This window comes from Suncus etruscus, chromosome 14 (assembly GCF_024139225.1).
Source record: "Suncus etruscus isolate mSunEtr1 chromosome 14, mSunEtr1.pri.cur, whole genome shotgun sequence".
Classification (NCBI taxonomy): domain Eukaryota; kingdom Metazoa; phylum Chordata; class Mammalia; order Eulipotyphla; family Soricidae; genus Suncus; species Suncus etruscus.
In genome coordinates, this window is record NC_064861.1 from 26,488,357 (window position 1) to 26,511,775 (window position 23,419).

Here is a 23,419-nt window from a genome sequence, read left to right on the forward strand (position 1 = left end):
AATAAAAAAAATTAAAAAAAAAAAAATTTGGGCAGTAGTTCCAACTTCTTGCCCTTTTCGATGTGAAATGGATGCAAACCAGGATATGGGAAACATAAAATAAAACTTACCCCGGAGACAACGAGTTCCCCACCAAGGTTCTGCACCTCAGCCTTGACTTTGCTGCAGATGTTGAGCTGATGGCAGTAGAGGGCGATGCGCTGCAGGTATGCCAGCAGGTCCTGTTTGCAGGCCGAGTCTGGACACTGAAAAGAGAATAGATTTAGTGCCCGTGCTCCAATTCCAACAGCCGGTCCCCAGGTAAGAAAACCTCAGCAAGCACAAGCCTGGAGAAAAGTCAGAGTGCTTGAGCTAAGTGCTGCCCTTCTGCATGTACAAATACCAAGAGGTCTTAAGGAAAGGTGATGGTGAGATCAAAGATATTATGCTGATGCCTCCAAACTGCATTTTAAGAAGCTGTGTGCACGAGAGTAGTCCAGTCATGGGCTGGTCCAGTCTAGGACTGAGGGTAAAAACAGACCAAGAAGCCAGGTTTCTGCTAACGAGGTAGGAGAGCAGACACTCCGGAAGCAGAGCTCACAGCTTGTATAGGAGGTTCTTCTACGTCCTACTTTTAATGATGGAGAAGTAGCTCCTCCCCTAATGTGAGGTTCTGAAAGGGAGTGATTGGGACATACCTCCAGTTTCAAGATGTGTGCGAACTAGGCAAAGACTTACAAAAATTATTACACCTCAGGATGAACTTAGCAAGCGACCCACCTGGCACGTCTGTCACTTACATGATCTGCAATGGTTCGGCCAAGCTTATCCATCCGGGATCCTGCTTCAGCAATTTTTTTGGCAGCACTGATCACATCTGATGTATTTTTGAGAGGGCCTTTACCTCTGGGGGGAAAAAAAAAAACAGTGGAGCACTGTGTAAGAAGCCCTTTCTGACTGGAGGAGAATAGAGCTCTCTCAGATGCCACTTACCGGGTGAAATCTGTCATCTCCATCATGATCATGCACATCTGCTTGGCCAGCACGATGATGTCGTTACCACTGTCATCCCATTTGGACACTTCAGCGTCCAGCTTGCTCTTTTCTTCCTGGAAGCTAGCTACCTGTTCTGCAATCTTTGCTTTTTGCTCCTGGGGAAGCTGAGCCATGATCGCCTAAAATCAGAAGCAAAGAAAGCTTGTACATTAAGAGAAGATGAGTTCTCACAGTGCATTAAGCCAAGAGTAATCCACCATGCAATCTATGACATAGGTAGAATAATGATCTAATAGATTTTCTTTTGCCTAAAGGGCCATTTCTTCTCATTTTACAGAAGCTTACAGCAGCCTAAATTCCCGACCCACTTTTGAGAACAAGTTTTTACTACAGAGTAAATTTGTGAGAGGTGGAAGGTAGAGGTCACTCCTCTCCAGTCTGTGGCAGATTCTCCCAGTTCCCTGTGCTGGGGAGAGGAGATGGTAAGGGCTAGAATTTAGGGCACCTTCCTCAGGTGGTTTTAGAATGTAAATGTTTGTTTTGGCAACGTAAGATAGCATTTAAACCTTAGACAGGCAGCTTGCAGAGTCCTCATCACTCAGCTTCCCAAAGTACTTATAACCCAGTGAGGCTGAAAGGAAGGCCTTGCTGCTCAAAATTATTTCAGTGAAAAAGAGTCCTTAGAAATAGATCTTGGCATCCTCCCAAAAGCATAAATGCTATTGATTGAAGATTTAATGACTCAAATGAATGCAATGGTTCTGACGGACTTTCGTGAATATACCACTGTGATTTTTTAAAAATCCATGAATAGCTCCTACTTTGATATCACTGAGATGGGCAAAGACAACAATTTTTCAAATTTTCCAACTCTTTTAACAAACATTGCATTGACTAGCTCTTAGGGCTTCCCTATGCAAAGCTCTGCAGTCAACCATAGCCCCTGGGTACAACTGAGGAGACAATTCAGAGAAATCTACTGGACTAATAGGTGCCACAAACTAAGATTCATTTTAGTTTGATTGGCATGGATTGTTAGAAAGGGAAACGGTGGGGCCTGAGTAGTGGCACAAGCTGTAAGGCATCTGCCTTGCGCACACTAGCCTAGGAAGGACCTCAATTCGATCCCCCAGCATCCCATATGGTTCCCTAAGCCTGGATTAACCCCTGAGCGTCACTGGGTGTGGCCGAAAACCCAAAGAAAGGGAAACAGTATTCTCAATACTGAGATTTTTCCTGCAGAACTCACTTCCGATTCCTTACCCGGGCACTTTGGCCAGCTATCAGCTGGTCATCTTCTGTCTGAACGCTTGTCCTGCTTCTGACATCGAAGTCTTCTGTCTCAAAGTCAGAGTCATCCAACTCCTCAGGGGTCTGCCACCAACAGAATAATCATGAGTCACAAATACAAAACCAGAGCCAGAGTGATAGCACAGTGGGTAGGTCATTTGCCTTGTATGTGCTCAACCCGGGTTCAATAGCAGCATCCCATGTATTCTCCCCAGGTGTTGCCCCCAAACACAAAATACAGGGTGACCCATACAATAAAGAGCAGGTATTAGACCTCAATTTCTACCACTAAGCCAAGAAACTCATTGTTTGACATGAGGTTTGCAACTTCAACACCTGTATCTTGAAAGTGAGAAAAGGTTGGGTGGAAAAGGTTGAGTATTAAAAACAGGAGTTTTATGTAACATGTTTTATCTAACATTTCCCACTCCATGGCAAAAAGAAAGCTAAGTGAATTTACTAATATTGGAGCTTTCTCGGTACCAAAATCTGCTTTGAGGAATAAAACAGGCAATTTGGGACTGGGGCAATACCGTGGGTAGGATGTGTGCCTTACACTTGAGTTTGATCATCAGAATCACATATGGGCCCCGAAGCCCTTCCAGGAGGGATCCCTGAGTATTTCTGGGTATGGCCCAAAACACAAAACCAAAATAAAAAAAGAGGCACTCTATTTTAACTTTTTGCAAAACCTCGTATCAAAGGAAGAAAGATTATGGCAGGCAAGAACCCTGAATACTGGAAGGTTTGATGTTTGATTACTGGTCTGAACTCTGCTTCTATTATGAAATAAAATTTTCTTATTTTGCATACTTGCTTGTGATTAGCTGCTGACTTGAAATGTAATTCCGCCTGTAGGAAGCTGTCAGCAGCAGGCGGAACACTCAGATTAAGTCTAACAAGCTAGTCAGCCTGGGACAGGAAATCGGGCAGTTGAGGCAAATCCCTCATCTGTACTAGGACTGTATCTGCTTGCTGAGAAGCTCAGATGGGAGGGTGTGTCAGGAAGTACCTGCAGTCTCCCAGGGTATGAGGAATGGGTTTGATCCCTAGCACCATATGGATCCTCCACCAAACAGGAGAATCTGGGTTTTGTGTACATGCAAAGGTTAGTTCCTTGAGGTGAGGACTATGAATCATCAGAGAGCCAACACTAAGGCCTTAAGTCTGTTTTCAGCAAAACCTAGAGCTCCAAGGACGATTCTAATCTTGGCATCTTTAGAATTTGGTAAGTGCTGAATTTTCTAAAGAGATTTCTTAAGGACTGCTTGCTATCACAGCCTTCATTTCTATATCACCCAATAACCCAGAAATGTTGCCAAGAAAACTATATTCCTCATATTTATTCATTCACTGAGTACCTGTATCCCAAACACTATTCGAGGACTGGATAGGAAATGCTTAATAAAAAAAAAAAAATGAAGGGGTTGAAGCAATAACACAGTGGGTAGGGCATTTGCCTTGCTCATGGCCGACCTGGGTTTGATCTCCGGCATCCAATATGTCAGGAGTCTCAAACTCAATTTACCTGGGGGTCACAGGAGGCAAAGTCGAATCCTGGAACTCCATATGGTCCCCTGAGCCTGCCAGGAGTGATTTCTGAGCATAGAGCCAGGAGTAAAACCTGAGTGCGGCTGGGTATGACCCAAAAACCAAACCCCCCCCCAATTAATTAAAAATAAAAATAAAAATAATTTGACATAATAGAGATCAATTCTTTTGTTGTTTTTTTGGGTTTTTTTTTTTTTTTTTGGACGCTGGGGGATGGAACTACAGTTCATCCTAGGCTAGCGCTTGCAAGGCAGGTGCCTTACCTCTAGCGCCACTGCTCTGGCCCCCAATCAGCTCTATAAATAATGAAACAGTGAAGAGGAACTGCAATTTCATGTGGATAGACAGGGAGTCTCATTAGGTGACACCTGAACACAGACTAAAATGGGAGAGGAAGGAGCTGCTTGTAAAAAGGCCCCAAGCAGGGTGGCCAGAGAAGGAAGCAGCTCACTGGCCTCCTGGGAAGAAGAGGGTGGTGATGGAGGTGGTAGTAGAAGATGAGATCAGTAGAGACAAGTCCAAGAAAGCCTGTGGTCAGTTAAGACTGAATGATATGACAGTCACTGGAAGGCTGACAAGTAGAACTCATGAGCTCACTGTGAGGCTTAAGATGGGTCATTTGTGACTCTGTCAATCCTGAAACTAGAGGTGTGAGCCCAAGGAGATAGTGCTGTCAGTACTAAGTGTTCAGATTCCAAATTTACTGTGAAGGAAGGTCCAACAGAATCTGATAGGCCAGATGTGAGACAGGAGAATTAAGGGGTCAACCATCGTTTGTTTCTGCACAAGTAGAAGCTGAGGACAGCAGCGAGATCAAGAGCTCAAAGTAAGCCTGAGATGCTAGTGGTGATAGATCAGACAGCTCTGAAAGTTTGCATCCATAGTAGAGGCTTGAAAGACAAACAATTCCCCAAAACAGAGAAGAGGGTGCATACCAGTTTTTTTTAAAGGATGAAAGAAGCACAGCAGGCAGGGTGTTTGCCTTGCATGAGGCTGACCCAGGTTCAATCCCCAACATCTCATATGGTCCTCCCCAAGCTTGCCAGGAGTGATTCCTGAGTGCAGTCAGGAGTAATCCTTGAGTGCCATTGGGTGTGGCCCCAAACCCAACCCAAAACAAAACAAAAAAGATGAGAGAAGAGAGGAAGAAAGAAAGAGGCCCAGTGGCCATGGGGAGAAGAGAAGGCAGAAAACAGCACAGAAGAAGCAGAGGACAGAGTTTGGCTGCTTTAGTGTCATCTGTGAGTCCAGCACTGAGCCTGGAGTCAGAGGGATGAAAGCAAACTGGTGGGAACTTCTGGGCCTGTGATTACAAGCACAGTTACAAGACCTGATCATAGTGCTCACTTCGGCAGCACATATATTAAATTTGGAACAATACAGAGAAGATTAGCATGGTCCCTGCGCAAGGAATGACACGCAAATTCATGAAGCGTTCCATATTTAAAAAAAAGACCTGATCATACTCTTCTACATATGCTCAAAAGAAGATGAATGTCACTCAAAATAGTAATCAAAGTCTCATGAACAACAAAATCCAAAAATTTGGCTGTATCAGTGAATCTAGAGCTTTCAAAGAACTAATACTCATCCTGTTGAAATTCTTCCACAGAGTCAAAGGGGGCTGTTGTGAGTGGGAAGAACATTCCAGAGCACATCCTAAGAGGCAATCTCACTTCATGCAGAAAAGAGTGGCACAGAAAAACTAGAGGCAGGTTTAGCTAAATCTTAGCAAAGAGACAGTACGGTAGGGCACTGCCATACACTGGCATCACATATGGAAGGAAAATGCTGAATGATCCCCCTCATTTGTAATGCATAAAGAAAAAGACAAGAGTCAATGTCCAGTAAAAACAAGCCCTTCAACTCTGAAGTCGGGGGTAAGGTAGACTAGAAGATTTGTACACGTCATTGGTAGTGAAGTGACTTTGTTTGCCAAAAGCATGAACATTAACACTATAGTAAACCATGTTACAAACACTGGTCTACTTGTTTTTCTTCCTGGCCCAAGTTTGTACTCTAACTTGGAACTAAGTTATTTTCAGACAATATAATTAAGTCGGAACTCTGTTATTTTCAGACAACATAATTAAATATATCTCTTTCTAGCAGTTTTTAGATTTATGGTTTTAATATACTGCCACTGCATTAGCGGAGTTGCAACATGATGCATTGCTGAGGTTTAGTGAATGATAAGGAACTGTTAAAATGTCTGAAACGCAGTTACTCACCCTTATCATCAGCACAGCTTTTCTGATGTCTCGGATGCCGTCATACACCAGGCGGGAGGCATCAATAAACTCGTTCTCGTCCATGGGCTGGGCAGGATCCGAGCTGAGGGCTTCCACAGCTGCTTCTACTTGCTCAGTAAAACGTGGCATGACTGTGGAGGAAAGATGCTTCATCACTCTACCAACACCCTCAGTCCCTCAGTCAGACAGAGGAGGTAAGGGGAATGATGTTTCACTTGTATGAGGATTTATGGTTGAAGTAAGTTGAATACCATACTTTACAAAGACTCAAATCGCCAACCCGAGTTTAATCCCTGCCATCCCATGTGGTCCCCTGAGCCTGCCAGGAAAGACTTCTGAGTGCAAAGCCACCAGTAAGCCCTCAGTGCCAACAGGGATAGCCCAGAAACAAAAGGGAAAAAAAAAATCATCTTTGTCTCTGACCATTTTCTTATAGTAAGGCATCTGGATGGTTGAAGACTTATGTGACGGAAGTCTCCTTAATTTAACATTGCTTCACCAAAGGAGAACTTAACTTGCAGGTTCATCTTAAGTAAATGGCATCTTCAGAATAATTCCCATCATTAGTCATGGAATACACAAAAGGGAACTATTTATGGGACTTAATTTGACCTTCATAAGTCGGGGATATTACCCAGAATGCCTATTGTCCTGAACATCAGTGGAGTCCTGACCTGCTACTTTCTAATAAAGACTACGGACCAACAGAGCCGCTGCTCCAGTCAAGTTATGTGTACGAGAGGGGGCCCAGTCCCTTACCTGTGTTGGAGAGCAGCTTGGTAGCTTCCAGCACTTTTTCTGTGTAGACCCCTGGCTCATAGTTGTCCATCTCTGAGGTGACCACATGAATGACCCGGGCTGCCCGGCCTCGGATTGCACCAGCTGTGCGATCCAGCCCATCCACATCTTTCTCTTGGAGAGCAATGACACATTTGTTCACATCTTCTAAAATGTGATTCTCTGAAAAACAAAACGGGTGGATCAGAGAACAGCTCTTACTAGAAGGGTACCATCTTGGCCTCCATAAGTTCTTGTATTATTATTACATGTATTATTTCATTGGATTATGTACTAGATCAGTTGAACCACAGAAACCCAATTTGTAATCTCCAATAATTACCATGATTATACCAGGTTTGCAAGAGTGGGGCTATTCTGAAGCATGGTTTTTCTTGCTAGTTTTGGTAGAAAATTCAGCCCTCAAAAATCTTAGTAACTTATCTTTTCCTTAAATAATAATAGTTTCGCACCTAAAGCAAAATAACCAGAGTACACTGTAAGACTTTGTCCTCCTAGTCCTTCCCCATTCCTTCCTGCCAATGACATTTGAGCAGAAAGTTTCTTCCCAGGTTGAGGTATTTATAAAAACCAACAGGATCTTATTAAACTGACAAGTGGCTCCTACAAGTGACAGAAATGAATTTGAAGGGTCGACCAAATCTAGTTTACTCAAAGCAAGAAACCCTAAAATCAGATTTCAGGAGTCCTAGTGTAAGAGACTCGCTTCAGCTTTCTTCTGTAATAGAGTGGGTAACTATTATGGACACCACAGAACTGTTAACATGGATATGGCTGGTTTATAAGGGCAGACCTAGAATGGGAAAAGGAATGTTCTCACTCACCCAGAACTAGTAAGACTTCCCAAATGACAGGGCAGCACAAACTATATTAAGGGTAGGTGGGGTTAAGTGGCTCAAAGCAAAGCCCCCAGCTAATCATCTGATCAACCATTTCCTTCCTGCTTTAGAAGCTACCGTGTCTGTTAAAAATGCACTCAACCCCTTAAATCAAAGGAGTCACTGGCACATTGGGGGAAGAGTCAGATCTGCTCTTGCCAGTGAGGGATTTGGTGATTAAGAATTTAGGTCTTCCAAAGGCCATTACTGGGGCTGGAGCGACAACACATCGGGCAGGGTGTTTGCCTTGTATGCAGCTGACCTGGGTTTGATCCCTACGATATGATGGTACCTGAGTAGGACAAGAGTAACTTCTGAGCTCAGAGCCAGGAGTAATCTGAGTGGCTAGAATGTTAGCACAGCGGTAGGGCATTTGCTTTGCATGCAGCTGACTCAGAATGGAAGAGGGTTTGATCCCCAGTACTGCTATGGTCCGCTGAGCCAGGAGCAATTTCTGAGCGCAGAGCCAGGAGTAAACCAAGCGCCACAGGATGTGCCCCCACCCTCAAAACAAAACAAAACAAAACAAAAAAAAAAAACAAAAAACAAAGCGCACACACACACACACACACACACACACACACACACACACAACTAAAACAAAGCCTAAAGGCCCATTCCTTCACAGTTTCTATGAATATACTCTGCAAGTTTTACGAGATAACTGATTAAGTTTGACCATTTGGAAACCTAAAACAAGTTGGGCTGATGAAATAGTGCGGTAGGGAAGGTTCTTAGCTTATATGCAGATGCAACTGCTGTGACCCTGCTTCATATCCCCAGGACCACTGTCCCCTGAGCACCACTGGTGTCCAAATACACCCCCCTCCAACACTTACAGCCAGAAAATAGTGGTGATGCTATTCCTTCTCATTTCAAGGTGAGCCAGAGACAAGAAATACTAAATAAAGAACAAAGCCTCCGCAAAGCCCTGCAAAAGGTCTTCTTTTTTCAGTTCCCAAGGTTCTCTTTATTCTGAGACCACAGGTAATTTGTGGGGAAAAAATAAACCCCTGAAAACTCCTAATAAGAAAAAAAAATGTTTCTATATCTCTATGGAAATAAAATTGAGACAGACTAGTAAAAACATCTTTCACACAAAATTAGACATATATTGACCATATGATTCAACAACGGTATTCTTCAGTATTTATCCAGAGAAACCGAGAGCTTATGTCCACATACAAATGTGCATACGTTATAAATCTGTGTTTATAACGCATGCAGCTTTAGTCATAATTGCCAAAAGTTAGAAGTCACAAACATGTCCTGAGGTTGGTGATAAGATCAACTGTAGAATATTACGCACTAAAAATAACGAATTCTATTATTCCATGGAAGACGCGTAGGAACCTTAAGTACATATTATAAGTCAAAGAAGACGATCCGAAAAGTCAATATCCCATATGATTCCAACTACAATACATTTGGGAAAGGCAGAATAGTGGAAACAGTAAAATGATCAGGGTGGGATGAGAGGCTTAAAGAGGATTTTTTAAGGGCAGTGAATACTCTGTATGTGAAACTATGAAGACGAACACATTTGTCCAAACCCATAGGCTTTTATATACTACCAAGAAAACTGGGGTGATAATGGTACTTCTCTGGGGGCAGACTGAAGGGGAAAGGACAGTAAAATCACTGTATCCATCTTTTAATTTTGCTGTGACACTAAGATTGCTCTAAAATTATTTTTTTTTTTTTTTACTTCTTCCCTTTTGGGTCACACCCAGCACTGCTCAGAGATTATTCCTGATTCTGCACTGAACAGACAGATCTGAACGGACAGATCGGGGTTCGACCCCCTGGAGTCCCATATGGTCCCCCAAGCCTGGAGTGATTTCTGAGTGCTTAGCCAGGAGTAACCCGAGTGTCAAAGAAGCAGAAAAAAAAAAAAACAATTATTCCTGAATGGGGCCGGTGCAGTGACGCAGCAGTAAGGCGTTTGCGTTTGACTGAAGAATGACTGCAGTTCGGTATGGTCCCCGAGCCAGGAGCGATTTCTGAGCGCATAGCCAGGAGCAACCCCTTGAGTGTCGCTGGGTAAGGCCCAAAAAGCAAAAAATAAATAAATAAAAAAAATTCCTGGTGGACTTGGGGGACCATATGGGATGATGGAGATTGAATTCAGGTTGACTGCATACGAGGCAAGTACCCTGCCCACTATACTCTCTCTGACTCCACCAAAGTTCTTTTATTACATATAAGTAAATGTTTCCCAAGTAATGCAAGCAGATGATAAGAATGTTTTTATAACAGAAAGAAATATATTAATATAGCTAAGAAAAAATAACTCTGATTTTACTAATTAAACGTCTAAAACAAATTTTAGGGGGTATATGAACAAATTATATAAACACTGTATTTTAATTTCTATACAAAGTCTCTACATATTAACTTAAATGAATTTAAAATAGAACAGAGCCTGCCTTCCCTATTAGTCCTTTGGGTTAACAACTGCTACTTTTATTAAATTTCATTCTCCATAAAATGTTTGATGCTGATATCTTTGTATCACTAAGAAAAGAATAAAAATGCAAAATGTTACTAAATCATCACTGGTGCATCTATAGATGTCTGCATCTGTACAATGGCTCGGAGGGCTGTAGAGCATGCTTTGCATGTGAAGCCTCTGAGTTTGGTGCCTGGCATTACAGGGTCCCCCAAGAACTATGAAGTGGTCCCAAACCAAAAATAAAGATCTATACTGGTGTCTGTTTATGGGAGTCTTGTGAAGTTTATGGAGTATTGTGGGGGCAGGATTAGCGCCAGGTACCAAACGCAGGGCCTCACGCACAGAAGGCCAGGATACTGCCGAGCACACACAGGCTCAGATGCAGGGCTGTCTGCAGGAGGGCGTTTAAATGAAGCGTGATATCTATCCCTTGGCTCAAACTTCCACCAAGCATTTGTTGGCTTTTTTTTTTTTTTTTTTAAGTTTAGACTTGGGGTGGGAGAGAGTGTTTAGTGGGTAAGGCTCTGCCTTGTGGTCTACCTGGGTTCAATCCCCTGCACCCTGCAAGGAGCAGTTTCTAAGCCTGGAGTATAACACCTTGAGCATTACTGGGTGTGTCCTCCTCCTAGTAGTTTAGACTGTCTTTATTCATACTGGCTTTCTTCAGAGTGAGCCTAAATTATAAGGCATAGCTTTGTACTTGTTAGTTAAAAAGTGAAACATTTTGGTAAGCTAGGGAATCCCAGATAGCTGATGTCACCCCAACACACTCCACAGGACCAAAAACTAATCAACACTGTCACTGAAAGTACCTAATGAAGTATGTCATTAATTTCTGCCATTTATTTTCCATGTGGTAAAGAAATGTAATAAGCTTAATTAGAACCACTCCACTCATTCATTTATTTGAAAAGAAAAAAGAGAGAAGAGGAGGGATGTGTGTTTTGACAGTTGTCCATGTCTTCCATGATTTAAAAAAAAAAGGGGAGGGACCAAGACTTCCCATGTAAGCAGAGTAAAAGAAAGTAAATTACATTTCCACAGTAAACAGTTATCAAATACAATTCAAATGAAATTCAAATAATCTCATCACTTGAATAAATTTTAAACCAGTGTCCTTAAGGAATCAGCCCATATAAATAATATGCTCAATGTTTAACAGATGCACCCTAGCACCCCTGGAGCATCCCTAACATTTAAAAGGGAACGTTTCTTCTAGGAGGGCTGAAAAGCCACTCCTGCTCCCTTCTCAAGTTTCATACCTGATATACATTCATCCAGAATTATCTTCCCTTGTGGCTACAAGAAGTGGTTGTCATCACAATATTGAAGGCTTTGCCAGGTTATACAAAAAATGACCATTAATTTTTAAGTCGCAAATCAAAACGTAACTTAGAATAAAATCATAAAATTTCTGGAATCAACAGAACAAATAAATCTGGGAAGAGATGAAACAGCAGAGGGTCCCACCAAGAGGGTCTCTTCTTCTCTGCTATTATATTCCCAGTGAGAGGACAGGCTACAAGTCAATACTCAGTCTCCACAGATTCACAAGGAGAGTGGAAATAATCCACCAAACCACTCACACTCCCTATTGGTCACAAAACCCCAGAATACAGTAGGAAATAACTTCCAAGAGTGAAGCAGCACATTTCAATCTGGCAAAATTTCAGGAACACACCAAACCTAAGCTAAGACCCTATGCTGAACCCTGCTTTGCAACTCCCAATCTCTTGCTTATGTACCCACTGACTTGTGTCCCTCAGGCATAAAATTTGTCGTGCAGATTTATTTGTAAATGGCCAAGATATGGGATCTTGCCTAAAACCTGCACAGATGACACCTACAAACTGAACAAAAGTGAAGACTGGGACTAATGATGCCTGCGTGGTTATATGAGAGATGGGGGTTCCTTAATTGAGCTCCAGATACTTTGCCTCAAAGTTGCAAGTCAATGGAGGTGGAGCTATTTCCAGGCCCCGCCATCTATATCCTCTTTTTGTGGCAGAGGCCTTAGGTATAAAGAAGTCTGAATGCTAATCCAGAAAAATCTAACAAGCATCTGTTAGCCTCCTCCCATCATTACACATCCCTAGCATATACTACAAAGCCAGAGCAATTGTGAATATAGAGCCTTGGTTATACCCAAAATGTTTTGTTCTGTCCCATCTTTTTATTTACTAAATATAAACTATCTAAGCTTTCCATAAACTTTAACTTTATAGCTTTTTTAGGATTATTATTGGTGATTTTTTTCTTGGGGAGGCGGGGTTACACTCAGCAATGCTCAGAGAATCATATGAGATGCTGGGGATCAAACCCGAGTTGGGGGGCCAGAGCAATGGCGCAAGGGGTAAGGCATTTGCCTTACCCATGCTAGCCTAGGACAGACCACGGTTAGATCCCCTGGTGTCCCATATGGTCCCCCAAGCCAGGAGCGATTTCTGAGCACATAGCCAGGAGTAACCCCTGAGCGTCCCCAGATGTGGCCCCAAAACAGAAACAAAGAAACCCTGAGTTGGCCACTTGTAAAGCACTGTATTATTTTGATAGCCCCCTAGACATTATTTTAAAATATTCACATAAAATAGAAAATGCCAAATGAAAGTATATTTGTTAAATTTTTTCATTTTATTTTACCATAATTCTGTCTTATGGCACATACCCTAAAGATATTACCTGATTCCACTAACTGCTACTGCAGAATCCCCTTTGTTCTAAGATTTAATGAACATTGCATAAGGTACATTTTCTTCTACTGCATTTTATTTTTCTGTAAGAAGGACTGAAAATCCCTTGAGACCAAACCTGAGATATATTCAATATACTTAAGAAAGTATATCTTAAGATATATTTAAGAAAGTAAGTTTAAAAATGGAGCACCTATCTATCTCTGGAGGGGGCTTTCATTTTAGATTTCAGAATTTGCTGTTTGCTTAAAAGTGAGCTGTGAAGGTAGAATGTTTTTCTCTAAACCTATGAAAAAGAATAATTCAGTACTTCATTGGGAAAAACAACAGAAGACCAAGATTTCCCCAAAAAGCCATTGCTGCATTTTTGGCACCTGGAAAGATATGCTTGCAATTGGGTTTTTTGTTGTTGCTGTTGTTTCGTTTTAAAGTACCAGCACCTGGAATTTGGTGGTCCTATAGTATTGTGTTTTTGCCCCCTGTTCTTGCAGTTTCCTGCTCCCCATTTCCTCAAGAAGAGACTTAAGTTACCAATCCCAGGGAGAGTGGCAGAGAGAGAACATTGGTATGCGGAACACACTGTCATCCTATATAGGTCACTGCTGGAGGACTGTGCTGTGCATGTACTTAGGTCCTGCTTCTGTTTCAAGCCCCATTGACACGCACATCTCCCATGCTTCAGTCTGTGGTTCCATGGGGTGACGGATAGTTTTAGCCCTGCAAACCGGCTGCCCATTGTGCCCACAGCCACTGGCCTCAGGAAGCCTGGCATTTCAGAGAGTAAGCACCGCAGCCAGAGGCAGCAGAGGCCCTGTAACATAGTGATTGCATTTAGACCTTCCTAGGAGGATGGATTGAAATTTATCTCTGTGTGATAAACACTGAGCTGCAGTTGACAGATATTTTCTATATAAATGCAATTTACTATGCCATTACTAGTTTATGTTTATATAATGAAATCAGCCGTTTTTTGTGAGGTGAATAACCAGATTTATTTTTTTGCAAGTTCATAATTAAATGGCACTTAAATACTTCCTTTCTGTTTTCTATCTATGTATCAAACAAAGTCTTGTGAAAAGCCAGCAGTTAAAGAATAATCATTTCTGAGAGGGGGAGCCAGGGAGAGAAGCTTTCTGAGGAGGGGGCCAGGGGAGAGAAGCTTTCCATAATGCTGTGAATATTTTCTATGTTTTACAGGCTCGTAACAAATAGCCACGGTTTGTATCTATCAGGACACAGGTCAATGTTTTTCCTAAACATAACAGCAAGAGAAGTGGATGGTGATGAGGCAGAACAGGTAGCTGTTCCAAGACCTTATTCAATGCAAATAGGGAAAACGCTGCCAGCCAGCTTTTGAATTCATGCTTCTGTGATGCAGACATGTCCCATCTCCCACTACTAGTGGGAGTCTTTTTCCTTTTTTATTGAATTAATGAAAGCCAGCACAGTATTACTGCTAGAATAATTTACCTGTCCAGACTTGGGGGCGTTTTGATTGTCCATTATTGTAACTTAGGCAAAAGTAATTATGCACATCCTCACATGCTTCTCTGGGGAGCGAGCTCATTACCTGAGACAGCCAAGAAGTCATCGATGGAAGTAATGTCATCCACAGCATCTGTTAGAACACGAACTTGTTTTTCCCACTGTTCTTTAAAAAGATCCATGTTCTCTTGGGCCAGCTTACTTTGTGGTTTTGCTGCTAAAGCCAACGCAGCATTGATCACCTGCAAGAAAGATTAAATTTCACTGTTTATTCTTTCCAAGTCATGCAAATAAAATAGGTGGGACAATTTGGTCAGTCGTAGTAGCTATGGTTTTTATCTCCTCCACATTTCACTAAGACACATGAATCCACATGGTGTACTATGGTATTGACAAGATAAAATAAACAAGAGTAAATAGGTATATACATATACACACATATACATGTTTATATACATGGAAAACAATGAAAAAATATAAATGTAAAGAAACTATGGACAATAAAAATTAAAATATTTAAAAGCACCTTTTAATTAATACATTTATCAAATCATTACCAATATGATTTATTATTAATAATTTAGTTAATTTGATTATTTTTATTTTAATAGCAACTCTACAACTTTATAGAGTGAGGAAGCCACACCCATGAGGACTTACTCCTAGCAGTGTGAAGGGTAACATATGAGATACAGGGCAGGGCAGCTTTCCTGTATCTCCAGGCCTCAATTCTACAATTTTTAACATTATATACATATATGCACAATTAGAATTATATACTACGTAACTGCCTATTTCCTTTCTCCTTTTAAATACTTCTCCATATCATTTAATGTGCTAATAACATGATACTATTTCATCATATAGATGTATATCACTCCTATACTGCATGTCTAAATGGAACAAGCATTTGGCACTTTCAGTTCTTGATAGATTATATCTGTGAAAATCTATTTGTAACCCAATTCCAAGATCTCGTTGAGACATATTTTACTTAACAGCACAGAAAGGATAAAACAATAATTTCCCATAAAACATGCCAAATAATTCACAAAGTTACCATTTAATGACCTTCCCCCAGTATAACCACCAGCACAGTCAATTTTAGAACATTCCATTCTCCAAAACAAAAGCCCATATCCATCAGTGGTCATTCCCTATTTTTCCTGGGGGGTGGCAGTTAGAGGATGAGGAGAAAACCACCCCCTGCTGTGCTCAGGGGCTACATACAGCTCAATGTTTGCAGGATCATGTGGTGCCAGGGACTGAAAGGGCCTGCCATCTTTTGAACTGTTTTCCTGCCCCTCTTAACATTTCATAACATGATCCCCTGGCAACCACTAATTTAACTGTCTCCACAGATTTGCCTATTAATCATTTTATATAAAAGGGATTCTATTAGTTGTAGATTTTTCTAACTTCTTACACAAAATGTTTCTATGCTATAGTATATATACTGAATTTCATTTTCTTTTTATTGACATGTGCCATCATAGGGATATATCACATTTATCAATGTCAATGCATATGTTAATTAATTCCACTTTTGAGGTATTAAGAGCAATGCTGCTATGGACATTCATGTTTTGTGTCTATTACTCTCAGGTATATAATTATAAGTGTAACAGCTGTATTATATTCATTAAACAACTTTTATGCTTTATTTTCTTTCTTTTGAGGGGGACGAGGGAGAGAAATGCCTTGCTATTAGCTCAGAGGCCTATTTGCAGTGCAAAACAAGCACCTTAATCCCTGTACTATCTTATCTCCAGGTCCTGTTTAAGTTTCTGGGTCAGTGCCGTACACTTTTCCAAAGCAATCACACCACTTCACATCCCAACCAGTACAAAGTTTCCAATGTCAGTGATTTTTACCAACACTTAATTATCTTTTGTTTAAAAAAATTATGCCCTGCTAATTGATATGATAGAATCACTCATAGCTTCAACTTGCATTTTCTTGTGGCTCATGGCCTAAGATAGAAACAAGATATAAGGAAGGTACAAGATGCTTATGAATTATTAGAAATAAATGTCTTTATTTAAAGAAAAGTGACCTAGAAAAAAAAAAAAAAGACCAGGAATAAATGATTTGGATTGAAAATCTGGATAAGGCAGAGAAACAGGACATAGAAGTACTTGAATACACAACCTGGAGGTCTGGAACAATTTTTCATAAAGGTCTTAGGTCCAGTTCACCATCCACTAGCAGGGTTTGAGAAGGATACTCAAACTAAAGATACTCAACTAAGCCCCCAAAGACTACTATAGCAGAGAGTCATACTCCCTAGACTGGTGCAATTATCCTTCTTCCATTTTAATCAATCATAAAACTTGAAGTATAGGGGACTATACTAGTCCAGGTATCAGTTGCTCACAGTGCACATTTTCAAAAGAACATGAGTTTTGGCAGCTGAAGAGTACTATAGGGCTTAAAGGGTTTGCTTACAACTTGAGTTAAAGTGACTCCCCAGAGCAACCTGGGGTCTTCCCAATATTTTTTTCACATTTGAATTATAATTTATATGTGTCCTCCCATATTTTCATCATCTCAAAGCTTGTTCTTTGCCTCTTCTTTCTTGATACTCATTTTCTACCATATGCTCCACCACTGTGAACTAGGCTCTTCATTAACTCATTTGTTCACTGATGCACCAATGAGTCACAGCTGAGTTAGACCCTTTAGGAATTTTTGGCTTAAAAAAATGTTCTGAAGACCCAACTAAACATAGGCAGGGAAGTAAGTATATGTTTTAAATATCGGTATAATTTCCAATTACAAAGAAAAAATAGATCTCTTTGTTTTATAATATATTTTATCTTGTTAAGTATAATGAAAGAAAAGCATCCTGTCTACAGTTAACTTTTCCATTTTTGACTACAAAATTGGTTACAAAAGATAGTTGGTAATACTCATTTCTGATGTTTCATAGTAAACTTAGAATAAAAGATACTTAATATACTTAAATAATCATCAGTGATAACTACCTAGTGGTGAAACTCTAGAATCATCTATTTTAAAAACCAGGGGAGGGGGGCTGGAGAGATAGCACAGTGGTAAAGTGTTTGCCTTGCACGGTGCCAACACAGGATGGGCCCTGGTTTGAATTCCGGCATCCCATGTGGTCCCGAGTCTGCCAGGAGTGACTTCTGAGCACAGAGCCAGGAGTAAACCCTGAGCGCCACCAGTGTAAAACCCCCCCCAAATGAAAATATATATAAAAACCAGGGGATAGAGGATAGGCTCTGACCGGGGCGGTCGCCACCATTAACCACGCATAAGGGCTGAGGCACAGAGAGGACCCGCACCTTTGTGCAGGTGACGGGAGGGAGGACAGGCTTTGACCTGGCACAGGTGTGAGGGCTGAGGCTCAGTGAGAGGACTGCACCTTGGCACAGGTAATGGAGGGATGAGACCTGCAGACAGGCTTTGAGTGGTGGGTTGCCACTATTACGGGAGGGAAGAGACCTGAGGGCGTGGCCAAACCTCAGCGACCACCGCCATCATAGCTGCTTAGGGCCGCACTCCAGAGAAGGAACCCAGACCCTTGCACAGGTGACAAAGGAGGGCTGAGACCCAAAGCAGAACACTCTAAAAGCCAAGTCACCAAATGCAAAGAAATGTGGGTAAAAACTAAGGAAGACATTAGCAGCTGAGGATATAGAGAGAAATCCTAGCAAGTTTCCAAGTCCACCAAAACACACAGGCCCAATAAATGAAAGCCATGGCAATATAAATCAAGGAATCTCTAGCCAGGGAGTTCAAGAAATCCATAGGTGAACAAATCAACCAAGTCAAAGAAGAACTTTTACAGAAGATGAGAGAATCCATACAAACAAAATTAGAGAAAATAAAAAATCGTCTTAGCAAGCCATAATAGCAGAATTACAGTTGGAGAATCACATAGAAGAATTTGAAGAAAAACTGCAAACAAAATATGACAAAGAAGCCAATATGGAAATAAGAGGTAAAGCATTGGAAGAAAAGGTTAGGTATTAAATGAAAAAAGACAAAAGAAATAATCTACAGATTGTAGGAATATACCAGAAAGGGGAGGAAATAGGGAAAGGGGAAGAACAAGTGGTGAGGGAAATAATAGCAGAAAACTTTCCCACCCTCTGGAAAGAGGCTCTGGTATAAGAGGCAAAAAGAGTCCCTAATAAAATAAACCCTAATAAACCAACACCAACATATACAGTAATCCAAATGGCAAACAAATAAACAAACAAAAAACAAAAAGAAAGATGAATTCTTTAAAGCAGGAGGAAAAAAACCTCAAGTACAAAGGAAGGAACATTTGAAACAATTCAAGCAAGAAGACAGTGGAATGGCATATTTAAACTACTGAATGAAAGAAACTTTCAACCTAGAGTCCACTACCTGGCAAAATTCTCATTCATATGAGAGGGAGGAATAAAAAAATTCTCAAACATAAAAGAACTTGCACTATTCACACTAAACAAACTGCATCTAAATGAACTACTCAGAGATGAATTACACAACCCAAACACCCAATTGTAACAACAACCAACCCACACAATACAATTGCACAACAGCCCTCTCTGTCAATAATCTCCTTAAATGTCAATGGACTAAACTTCCCCATTAAAAGACACATGGTAGAGGGTTGGATTAGAAAACAAAAACTGGGGGCCGGAGCAGTGGTGCTAGAGATAAGGTGTCTGCCTAGCAAGCACTAGCCTAGGACGAACTGTGTTTTGATCCCCCAGTGTCCCATATGGTCCTCCCTCCAAGCCAGGAGCAATTTCTGAGCACATAGCCAGGAGTAACTCCTGAGCATCAATGGGTGTGGCCCAAAAACAAAAACAAAACAAAACAAAAACTGGAGTTCTGCTGTCTGCGAGACACACCTAAAAGTACAGGATAGACATAGATTTAGAATAAAAGAATGGAAATCAATTGTTCAAGCCAATAGGAAGCAAAAGAAAGCAGGGATAGCCATTTTTATATCAACCTCAAGAAAGTGATCAGAAAAAAAAAAGTGATCAGAGATAAAGAGGGTCACTACTTACTGATCAGGAGAACAACAGATCAAGAAGTACTATTTTAAAAACCAATATATTATATTTAAAATACTCAGTGTTGGGGATGAAAAAATACTGTTAAAATCATCCTTTATTTAAAAAAATCAGTGTGTCAGTATGTCATATTTAGAATACTTGTTATTAAAATAATAATGCAAAGACCTTGCTTAGTCAATGAAATGAGAAATGGAAATAATAATTTAGAAAGGTAACAGAATTATTTTTCAAGCCATACTCTCTGTGGAAGAGGACTTGTCTTCTATGTGTGAAGACCTATGCCAGATTACCATGAAAGCAATTCATAGAATATATGTGGAACCAAATCTATAAAAACAAATAAAAACCTCTCAGAACTCAAGCAACAAAATTTGACTAATTTTTTTCCTGAGAAACAACTATGAATGTGTGTGGGGATGTCTTGGGCACTGTACTGCCAGTGATGTAACTATAAACACCAAGATCTTAAATGCCAACATCATTATAAACACACTACAATCACTATAATTTTAAAATGTGAATAATTCATGTTTAAACGTAGGAGGGCTAATGTATTTACTTGAATGCAGGAGTTAAAGCACTTGCCTTTTATTTGGCTGATCCTTAACCCTGCCTTTCTTTCCTTTTCTTTTCTTCCCCCCCCCACCACACTGTGCATTACTGTTACATCTTTATCCATTCATCCACTGATGACAGTATGGGAGTCTTACTGTTCTTGGCTATTGTGAATGGAGCTACAATAAAAATGCAGTGCACTTATCTTTCATCCAGAAGTAGAGTATTTTACTATAGAGTCCTAAATGTACTTCTTCCTTTTTTTCCCTCTTTTTCGATTTTGGGTCACACCCAGGGGTGTTCAGTTCAGGGGTTACTCATGGGTCTTGTGCACAGAAATCACCCCTGGCATGCTCAGGGGACCATACGGGATGCATGAATCAAACCACAGTCTCCTGAGTTGGCCGCATGCAAGGCAAACACCCTACCGCTCTACTCTCTCTGCCCCCCCTTTTCATCTTCGAGGAATCCCTGTACTATTGGCAGTACCAATTTACATTCCCACCAATAGTACATCAGAGTTCCTTTATCTCTACAACTTCACCAATAATTATTTTATCTTTTAAAAAACAGTTCATTCTTCTTCTTTTTTTTTTGGGGGGGGGGCACACCTGATGATGCTCATGGGTTACCGCTGGCTCTGCACTCAGAAATTGCTCCTGGCTTGGGGAACCATATGGGATGCTGGGGATTGAATCCAGGTCTGTCCTGGGTCAGCTGCGTGCAAGGCAAATGCCCTACTGCTGCGTTATCACTCGGACCCTAAAAAATAGTTCATTCTTATAAAAATGAGATGTTGCCTCATTGTGGCTTTAATCTGTATTTCCTTGATTACAAATGATAAAAGGTTTTTTGGCCATCTCTAACTCTTCTTTAAACAAGTATCTAATCAGGGGCCAGAGAAATAGCATGGAGGTAGGGCATTTGCCTTGCATGCAGGAGGGTGGTTTGAATTCCGGCATCCCATATGGTCCCCTGAGCCTGCCAGGAGCGATTTCTGAGCATAGAGGCAAGAGTAACCCCTGAGCACTGCTGGGTATGACCCCAAAACCAAAAAAACAAAAACAAGCAAAACAAACAAAAAACAAAAGTATCTATTCAGACCATTTTCTTTTTGTTTCTTGAGCTATACCCAGCAGTGTTCAGGGTTTATTCCTGACCCAAGGATCACTCCTGGCAGGGCTCAGGGTACCATCTGGGGAGCTAGGGATTGGACCTAGGTCAGCTGCATACAAGGCAAATACCCTATTTGCTGCAAGATTGCTCTGGACCCTCCATTCTGATCTTCTCTTTTTCAATCAGGTTGCCTTCCTTGTTTGGTTTCTGAATTACATGAGTTCTTGCTTTTTTTCTCTTTTGCTGAATCTCCAAATACAGTTCTAAAGTCAATGATGTTCATCTCATCACTTATGTCTATGGTTTCAGGTCATACATTCAAGTCTCTAATTTTCCTCCCTTTTATTTATTTCTGTCAAGGAACAAACAGTGGGGTACACACCTGGCAGTGCTCAGGGCTTACTCCTAACTCTATTCAGAAATCGCTCTTGGTGCTGCTCAGGTGCTGGGGATCGTGCTAGTGTTGGATGCACTTAACCACTGTTCTTTCTGGCCCAAGTCATCAAATTAATTTTGGTTTGGGGGTACAGCTCAGGATTTTCTCACAAGTCTGGGCTCAGGGTCTGTAAACAGTGCCAAGGATGAGCTAGGGTCAACTGCATGTAAGGTAAATACTTTAACCCTTGGATTTTATCTTCAGCCCTAATTCACTTTTTGTTTTGTTTTTAGGCCTCACCTGGCAGTGCAGATCTTACTCTTGGCATATGGAATGCAGGGGATGGAAACTAGGTTGGCTTGTTTTTAAAATATATTTTCCTGTTTGTTCAAACTATCCTACTGGTATACATCCTTTATATTAATGCTTCAAGATTGAATTTTTCCTCCTTTTGTTCCCTCTCACTTAAAGAAAGCTAGGGCTAGGGAGAAAGCAACCGGCTAGAGGCTGATGGCTCACATGTGATGCTCAGGTTTGACTCTTGGCACCACAAGGTCCCCTGAGCACTGCCTAGAGCAACAGACAATCCAGAACAGAACTGGAAGTACCCAAACAAAAACACCTCCCCTCCCCCATCCTTATTTCGTTCCCAAGCTATTCTGAGTATAAAAATCTGTGACAGGGCCAGAGAGATAGCACAGTGGTAGGGCATTTGCCTTGCAAGTGGCTGACCCAGGATGAACCTGGGTTCGATTTCCGGCATCCCCTTAGCCTTCCAAGGGTGATTTCTGAGCACAGAGCCAGGGGTAACCCCGTATAAAATTTAAGGATAAATAAAAATCTGTGACATCTTATTCTTCAAGACTCTTGAGCTCAAATTATATCCAGAAGTTGGGAGAGAAGTGGAATGGAGAGGAAGGAGGGTCAACTCTTGCTTGGATGGTAATATCAATCCTTTTTAGTTTCCTATTGCTGTTGTCATAGATTATCAAACTGAGCTGTGCCTAAAACAAGTGTGGAAGATAGTTCAACATGTAAGAAGACATGGATTAAATCCCTGGCACAGCAGGGCACATATTATCTAACAGTGCTAAAGATCAGAAGTCTTAAATGGATCTACAGGGCTAAAATCTAGTGTCAGCAGAACTGTGCTCTGGAGGATATAGAAAAGAAATTCAATTCTCTTATTTTACAACGTCCTGATTTAGAGGCTGCCCAGAGTTTTTGATTATGGCACATCATTCCAACCTGTTTTCATAATCATCTAACTGACCCTCTTGCTTCCTTAGATCCTTGTAACAATAACGGAAACCAACTTATATAATCTGGCAAAGTCTAGCCAACAATAGTTGCTTAGTTTATATCTTCAAAGTCCTTTTTGCCACAACAGGTAAAATATTCCTAGGTTTCAGGAGTGAAGAAATGGGATTTCTTGAGAAGACTGTTACCCTTCTTGGCACAAATTATTAGGAGGGTCTTTCTCCTTCTATCATCAAGAAAGCAAATTGAAATCTAAATTAGATCATGCCAATCCTCTACTTTAAAATCTTTAAACAGCTTCCCATCTCACTGAGTCACACACAAAACCTCACTACCCAAGATATTGATTAGATAGTTGATCCCTTTCCTTAAAACCAACACACTTAAGGTTCCTTTCACATAAAATACTCCCTACAGACACAGTCTATGATCTGCTGGGGCATCTTCAGGCCTTTGCCTTTACATCACTTTCTCAATGAAGCTTTGGTTCAACCACCCAATCATACAATGTAACAATTTGTTACAGCATTTGTAGGATGCTGTTAAAGCAGTGTTTTGAGAGAAATTTATAGTCCCAAATGTTTATGTGTTAGCTTAGAAAAGCTCTCTAATCAATTATCTAAAAGCTTCTAACCTTAGAAACTGATTAAAAATACAATAAAACCTAGCACAAGGGGCCGGAGCAGTGGTGCAAGT

The 23,419-nt window shown here is 40.9% G+C and overlaps 1 protein-coding gene and 1 non-coding gene across 4 annotated transcripts in view; one reads left to right on the forward strand and one right to left on the reverse strand.

The window, feature by feature from the left end:
- The window catches only part of CTNNA1 (catenin alpha 1), a 160,166-nt gene that overhangs the window by 1,462 nt on the left and 135,285 nt on the right, over positions 1-23,419 (reverse strand). For all 3 annotated transcript variants that reach the window (XM_049785990.1, XM_049785992.1, XM_049785991.1), the window contains 7 exons: positions 14,460-14,616; positions 6,828-7,028; positions 6,048-6,199; positions 2,239-2,349; positions 973-1,154; positions 780-885; positions 111-245 (listed from right to left, as the gene is read on the reverse strand). In XM_049785990.1, the coding sequence (XP_049641947.1) occupies positions 111-245; positions 780-885; positions 973-1,154; positions 2,239-2,349; positions 6,048-6,199; positions 6,828-7,028; positions 14,460-14,616 (1,044 nt within the window). The remainder of the gene's footprint in view (positions 1-110; positions 246-779; positions 886-972; positions 1,155-2,238; positions 2,350-6,047; positions 6,200-6,827; positions 7,029-14,459; positions 14,617-23,419) is intronic.
- On the forward strand, positions 5,156-5,263 carry LOC126029086 (U6 spliceosomal RNA). The gene has a single exon (XR_007502742.1). It is a non-coding gene; the product is annotated as a U6 spliceosomal RNA (small nuclear RNA).